At 45.7% G+C, this 8,028-nt stretch overlaps 1 protein-coding gene across 5 annotated transcripts in view; it reads right to left on the reverse strand.

Annotated features, from left to right (window-relative positions):
- LOC147106249 (alanine and arginine rich domain containing protein) overlaps positions 1–6,572 on the reverse strand; it is a 214,608-nt gene extending 208,036 nt beyond the window's left edge. For all 5 annotated transcript variants that reach the window (XM_086009196.1, XM_086009195.1, XM_086009194.1 and 2 more), the window contains exon 1: positions 5,747–6,572. In XM_086009196.1, coding sequence (XP_085865322.1) covers positions 5,747–5,949 — 203 coding nt within the window. In that variant the 5' untranslated portion in view covers positions 5,950–6,572. The remainder of the gene's footprint in view (positions 1–5,746) is intronic.
- Between the last annotated feature and the right edge of the window lie 1,456 nt (positions 6,573–8,028).

The raw sequence follows: 8,028 nt of genomic DNA on the forward strand, positions 1-8,028 counted from the left end.
TTTTAAATAGTGGGGTAACATTAGCTACCCTCCAATCCATGGGTACTGTTCCAGAGTCTATCGAATTTTGGAAGATGATCAGCAATGCATCTACTATTTCTCGGGCCACTTCCTTAAGTACCCTAGGATGTAGATTATCAGGCCCTGGAGATTTATCAGCCTTCAATCCCGTCAATTTCCCGAACACCATTTCCTTACAAATACTGATTTCTTTCAGTTCCTCCCTCTCATTAGACCCTATGTTCCCCGACATCTCTGGGAGGTTATTTGTGTTCTCCTTTGTGAAGACAGAACCAAAGTATGTATTTAATTGGTCTGCCATTTCTTTGTTCCCTATTATAAATTCCCCTGATTCTGTCTGCAAGGGACCTACGCTTGTCTTCACCAATCTTTTTCTCTTCACATATCTATAAAAGCTTTTAGTCAGTTTTCTGTTCCCTGAAAGCTTACTCTCATACTCTATTTTCCCTTTCTTAATTAATCCCTTTGTCCTCCTTTGCTGAATCCTACTGCTCCCAATCCTCAGGTTTACTGCTTTTTCTGGCCAATTTATATGTCCTCTCCTTGGATCTTATGCTATCTGTAGAGCAATCCAGTTAGTCCCATTCTCCCACTCTATCCCCATAGCCCTGCAAGTTTATTTCCCTCAAGTGCCTATCCAGTCTCCCTTGAAAACATTGAGTGTCTCCGCTTCCACCACTTCCGTCAGCAGCGAATTCCAGGTCCTCACCACTCGCTGCGTAAAAAAGTTTTTCCTCACGTCCCACCTGTATCTCTTGCCCAAACCTTAAATCTGTGTCCTCTAGTCCTTGTACCATCAACTAGTGGGAATAGCCTTTCCCCGTCTAGCCTATCCAAACCCATCATAATCTTGTACACCTCGATCAAATCCCTCCTCAAACTCCCCAACAGTCCTCCCCAATCTGCCTGTTCCATGAAAGTATTGGTAGGAGTGACCACCGCACAGTCCTTGTGGAGATGAAAGACCCGTCTTCACACGGAAGACAACCTCCATCGTGTTGTAAGGCACTACTTGCTAAATGGGATAGATTAAGAACAGATCTGGAATTCCCTGCCCCACTTGGTTGATTCCAGAGATGAGGGGGTTGACTTATGAAGAAAGGTTGAGCAGGTTGGGCCTATACTCATTGGAATTTAGAAGAATGAGGGTTGATCTTATTGAAACATAGATACTGAGGGGGCTCGACAAGGTAGATGCAGAGAGGATGTTTCCCCTTGTGGGAAATCTAGAACTCGGGGGCATAGTTTCAGAATAAAGGGTTGCCTTTTAGAACTGAGATGAGGAGGAATTTCTTCTCTCAGAGGGTCGTAAATCTGTGGAATTCTCTGCCCCAGAGAGCCGTGGAGGCTGGGTCATTAAATACATTTAAGGTGGAGATAGACAGATTTTTGCAAGATAAGGGAGTAAAGGGTTATGGGGAGCGAGCAGGGAAGTGCTTTGAGCCAAGATCAGCCATGATCTTATTGGCTCGAGGGCCAAGTGGCCTATTCCTGCTCCTATTTCTTATGTTCTTAGATCTGAGATCTCAAAACTGGGCATCCATGAGGCACTGTAGACTTATCAGCAGCAGCAGCAGAATTGTATTCTACCACAATCTGTAACCTCATGGACTGGCATATCCCTCACTCTACTATTACCATCAAGCTAGGTGACGAACCCTGGTTCAATGAGGAGTGTAGAAGAGCATGCCAGGAGCAGCACCTGGCGTACCTAAAAATGAGGTGCCAATCTGGTGAAGCTGCAACACAAGACAGAGCTAAGCATTTCCACAACCAACAGATCAGATCAAAGCTCTGCAGTCCTGCCACATCCAATCGTAAATGGCAGTAGACAATTAAACAACTAAGGGGGAGGAGGAGGCTCCATGAACATCCCCATCTTCAATGATGGTGGAGCCCAGTACACGAGTGTAAAAGACAAGGCTGAAGCGTTTTCAACCATCTTCAGCCAGAAATGCTGTGTGAATGATCCACCTTGGCCTCTTGATGAGGTCCCTACTATCACAGATGCCAGTCTTCAGCCAATTCAATTCACTTGACAAAATGCTATGGGCTCTGACAACAGCCTAGCTGTAGTGCAATTTGCTTCATACATATTGTAAAGTCAGCACACATTAATTTTCTAATTATGCATAATTGTGTTTTCATTACAACTATTTATAACAACTGTAAATTTTTCAGTCAAATATATGATTGTATCAGTGACTTGGACTGTTTATAACTATGAACAGACATATTACTGCAAACAGAGTATGCTTGTGGACGGTGATCATTGTTGACACCATTGACTATCGAATAAGCTCAACCAGAGTAATATGCAAGCACTGGAAGGACTGATCTAGTAATAAAGAGGAAAACGAGAGAAACGAAAATAAGGAAAGTTGAAACAACATAAAAGTGAGCCTTCTAGTTGTACTGTAAGTAGCAAATCTTAGTCATAATGCACGTAATTACATAAAGGCTCTTCAGACATGGCAAAATTGAGAAGATGGAGGTCGGGGGGGGGGGAAATGGTGGGTCTTAACCAATTCCCATCTCCTAAGTAAATCATGGATTATAAGGCATTTTATGTATCTCATAATAAAAATAATTTCCTGTCCACATACACTTACTTTATTTGTCATGATTTTACATTGCACAATATTAAGTAAGCATTTTTAATGGGAATACAATGTTAAAATGCCAACACTTGTTGTTCCATTTACCTGTGATGCCACTGGGTGGCACTATGATGGAAATTCTGGGAAGGAGGGAAGGGGTGAGGGCAGAAGTGCAGGAAATGGGACAGACACAGCCACCTTCCATACCAGCACTTCCGATATGTCTTCCTTTTTCCTCAACCGAGCATTCCCCTCCACCGTGGTCGATAGGACCCTCGACTATGTCCGTCCCATTTCCCGCACTTCTGCTCTCACCCCTTTCCCTCCTCCCAGAACCACGGTAGGGTTCCCCTTGTCCTCACCTTCCACCCCTCCAGCCTCCAGATTCAACGGATCAACTTCAGCCATTTCCGCCACCTCCAGTGCGATGCCACCAGCAAACACATCTTCCCTTCCCCTCCCTGCATTCCAGAAGGACCGTTCCCTCCACGACACCCTGATCCACTCTTCAATCTTACCCAACACCCCCTCCCCGTCCCACGGCATTTCCCGTGCAAAACACAGGAGAGTCAACACCTGCCCTTTTCCCTCCTCCCTTCCCACCATCCAGTGCCCCAAACACTATCCAGGTGAAACAGCGTTTTACTTGTACTTTTTAAAATTTAGTATACTGTATTCGCTGCTCACGATGCGGTCTCCTCTACATTGGGGAGACCAAACGCAGATTGGGTGATCACTTTACGAAATACCTCCGTTCAGTCCGCAACCCCGAGCTTCCATTCGCCTGTCATTTTAATTCTCCGCCCCACTCCCACTTTGACCTCTGTCCTAGGCCTCCTACACTGTTCCAATGAAGCTCAACCTAAGCTCGAGGAACAGCACCTCATCTTTTGATCAGGCACTTTACAGCCTTCCTGACTCAACACGGAGTTCAACAATTTCAGAACCCAACCACTGCCCTCATTTTTTCCAGATAGCAGATGTTGGTAATGATTCTGCTGTTCCCATTTACATCTCCTCTAGACCCATCTTTTGTTTCTTTACTTGTCCTATTACCATACCCATTTGCCGTACACCATCATCCCATTTGTCATTTAATCTCTCCTGCCTTCCACCCTGATGACATGAAACTAGGTGGGATTGTGAGTTGTGCGGAGGATGCAAAGAGGCTTCAAGGCGATTTAGACAAGTTGAGTGGGCAAATACATGGCAGATGCAGTAGAACGTGGATAAATGTGAAGTTATCCACTTCGGTAGGAAAAACAGAAAGGCAGAGTATTATTTAAATGGTGATAGATTGGGAAATGTTGATGTACAAAGGGACCTGGGTGTCCTGTACACCAGTCACTGAAAGCAAACATGCAGGTGCAGCAAGCAGTTAGGAAGGCAAATGGTATGTTGGCTTTCATTGCAAGAGGATTTGAGTACAGGAGCAAGGATGTCTTACTACAGTTATACAGGGCCTTGGTGAGACCACACCTGGAGTACTGTGTGCAGTTCTGGTCTCCTTACCTAAGAAAGGATATACTTGCCATACAGGGAGTACAGTGAAGGTTCACCAGACTGATTCCTGGGATGGCAGGACTATCGTACGAGGAGAGATTGGGTCGACTAGGCCTGTATTCACTAGAGTTTAGAAGAATGAGAGGGGATCTCATTGAAACGTATAAAATTCTGACAGGGCTAGACCGACTGGATGCAGGGAGGATGTTTCCCCTGGCTGGGGAGGTCTAGAACGAGGGGGTCACAGTCTCAGGATATGGGGTAGGACATTTAGGACTGAGATGAGGAGAAATTTCTTCACTCAGAGGGTGGTGAACCTGTGGAATTCTCTACCACAGAAGGCTGTGGAGGCCAAGTCACTGAATATATTTAAGATGGAGATAGATAGATTTCTAGACACAAAAGGGGTATGGGGAGAGAGCGGGAATATGGTATTGAGATAGAAGATCAGCCATGATCAAATTGAATGGCGGAGCAGGCTAGAAGGGCCTGTTTTTTCTATGCTTCTAAGCCTTAACTTTGGTTCTTTCCTCCCCGCCTCTCTTTCCCTGCCTCTGTACTACCTGTTACATCTCTAACTTTTTCCAGTTCTGATGAAAGGTCACCGACCTGAAACATTAACTTTGTTTTTCTCTCCATAGATGCTGCCTGACCTGCTGAGTATTTCCATATTTTCTGTATTTAATATCATCAAGATACTTTCTCACACCCTCAAAGAAAACAAATAAATCAGATTAACAAAACCTCACCTTCATGAAAAAAAGACTTGCATTTATATAGCACCCATCACGACCTCAGAACATCCCAAAGCACTTTACAGCAAATTAAGTATCTCTGAAGTGCAGTCACTGTTGTAATGTATGAAACGTGGCAGTCAATTAGCACACAGCAAGCTCCCACAAACAGCAATGTGATAACGACTAGATAATCTGGTGTTGATTGAGGGATAAATATTGGCCAGGACACTGGGGATAGCTCCCCAGCTCTTCGAATAGTGCCATGAGATTTTTTACATCCACCCGAGAGCATGCAATCAAAAAACAGCACCTCCGACAGTGCAGTACTCTCTCAGTACTGCATTGGAGAGACAGCCTAGAATTTTGTGCTCAAGTCTCTGGAACGGGACTTGAGCCCACGACCTTCTGACTGAGGCGAGAGTGCTACCTACTGAGCCACGGCTGACACCGACAACCCAGATTAGCAATCTTATGATTTTACTTCAATCCAGATGCTCCATGATCTTATCTTTAATAAAGTTTCCTGTACCCTTATCCACAATGGCAATCTAGCTCACTGGATTGTAGTTTCCTGGGTCACTTTTGCTACCAAAAATAGGAGTAACATCTGCCTTTCTCAGTCCCCAGGATTTATCCACCAAAGAGGAAATAGGATTAACAGATTCTTCTAAACCTTCAGGATGACAATAATCAGAAAGGACAAACCAGCAAGTAAGCAATAGCAGTGCAAATAGAACCAAACCATCAGGACCCTGGGGCTGCATAAGCTAGAGTGTGGGTACCCTGTTCTAGATACAATGTTGCATTTCACCGATTGAAAGATTACATTGAGAACAAAACACCAAGGTATTAAATCAGACTGGTTAATGCCAGGTACCTCCTTACCGGTTTTCTTTATCCAGTTGATTTACATCATTTTTCTTAGTGAGCTGTCGAAGTTTGGGTAAATCCCCAGTAGAAGCAGCTTTATGCAGTTTTCCCAAATCTTTCTCTTTCAGCTCGTAACCTACTGAGGCCACACTCCCAGTGTCTGAGGTATTGAGAGAAAACCGTTTCTTTTTCTTTGCAAAACTGAATATTTTTTTCATTTTTTACGACTATGGTTAAAGCTGTGCTGTTACCAAATAAAAGATTGGGTGCATCATTCAGCTCTGCCTGTTACAACCAGTCACATAGCAAGGGATGCCTTTCCAAAAACCACGATAATGCAAGGCGATATAAGGTAAGCAAATGCCCAGGACCGGAACCCGACTGTCAGAAAGATGCAAAGCCAGACAATTCCCTTGAGATTGGATTGGACAGTTTATCCATTTGCTGCAGGCGGTGCAACCAAGAACGGTCCAGGATTTACAACAGATACGGATTATCCTTTTGAAGAACAGACAGGGCGCAACAGATTCCTTTCAATACCAACATACAGTAAATCGCGGCGATGATAACAGCACAGTTCCCAGCAGCGGCCTAAAAGACAGACCGTCAGTAAAGGTGCATTTAAAAGACGGATGAATGATGATACCCAGCAGCAGTGTTGTTTTGAATGGGAGGTAAAGAGCAATTCCAGCGGCGAGGCTCCGTGCTGTTTGCAGACATTATGAAGCCCCCTGTCTCGGCCATCACCCCGCCGTGTGCCTCACTCAGTGCGCCGCTCGCCTCCTCTCCCCCTCCAGCCGCTCGCTGCACAGAATCCCTCCAACCGCCGCTCCCGGAACACTCGCCGCCACCAGCGGATGCAGCCCGGCTTGCGCATCACGTCACACGCAGGCAGGCGCGCACACGCACGCATGACGTCCGACCGACCGCGGATTGATGTGACGCAATCAACCAACAGTCAACCTTGTGCTCACCATGTGGTCTCCTCTATATTGGGGAGACCAAACGCAGATTGGGTGACCGCTTTGTGGAACACCTCTGTTCAGTCCGTAAGGGTGACCCCGAGCTTCCGGTTGCCTGTCATTTTAATTCACCACCCCATTCCCACTCGGACCTCACCGTCCGCGGCCTCTTGCATTGTTCCACGGAAGCTCAGCGTAAGCTTGAGGAACAGCACCTCATCTTCTGATTAGGCACTTTACAGCCTTCCGGACTCAATATCGAGTTCAACAATTTCAGATCATAACCTCGGCCCCACATTACATTTTTACTTATTTTTTATCCACACCTTTGTTTTGGCCCTTTCCCCCCTTTTTTTCTCTCCCACATGGCAGCTGTCTCCCATTCTGCCAGCGCATTTCACAGCTAATCTAGAGCCGTCTTTTGTCTCCACTAGTCCTATCACCATCTCGTCTCGTTTTGAATACCTCTTAATGTCTCTTCACTTCTCTTTTGTTCTCTCCCAGCCCTGCCTTTCGATCTATTTAATTTCCCGTGCTTTTCCAGTCTTGACGAAGGGTTTGACCCGAAACGTTGACTCTATTTTCTCTCCACGGATGTTGCCTGGCCTGCTGAGTTTTTCCAGCATTTTCTGTTGTTATTTCGGATTTCCAGCATCTGCAGTATTTTGCTATCGTCAACCTTCCCCTTACACCCCCACGTCAAAAAATCAATTCTAGTGAAAGAAAGACTTCTACAGCGCCTTTCCCGGCCACCAGACGCCCTAAAGTGCTTTACAACTAATGAAGTACTTTTCTTAAAGTGTAATCACTGCTGTAACGTAAGAAACGAGGCAGCCAATTTTGCGCACAGCAAGCTCCCACAAACAACGATGTGATAAGGACCAGCTAATTTTTTTTGAGGGATAAGTATTGGTCGGGACACCAAGGATAACTTCGCCTGCTCTTCTTTGGAATAGCGCCATGCGATTTTCTACGTCCATCTGAGGGAGCAGACGGGGCCTCGTTTTATCGTCTCATCCAAAAGACGGCACTTCCGACAGTGCAGCACTCCCTGAAGCAGGAAGCGGGAGGGCGGGTTTGTTCTGTGAGATTATTGGAGTGTGTGTGTGTATTTTTTTATTCATTCACAGCATGTTGGCAAGGCCAGCATTTTATTGCCCATCCCTATTTGCTCTTGAGAAGGTGCTAGTGAGCAATGTTCCCTCTAATTTTTTTTTGGCCCGCGTGGGCCATCCAAAATTCCGTGCATGCGCGGTTTTTCTGTTCAATCGCCGGCTGCACGGGATTTGTACCGCAGCCGCGCTGCTTGTAGGGAACAACTGCTGCAGTCCGTGT

The sequence above is a fragment of the Somniosus microcephalus genome, chromosome 16 (assembly GCF_052327205.1).
Source record: "Somniosus microcephalus isolate GS21.2 chromosome 16, FLI_Smic_1.0, whole genome shotgun sequence".
NCBI classification, from domain to species: Eukaryota; Metazoa; Chordata; class Chondrichthyes; order Squaliformes; family Somniosidae; genus Somniosus; species Somniosus microcephalus.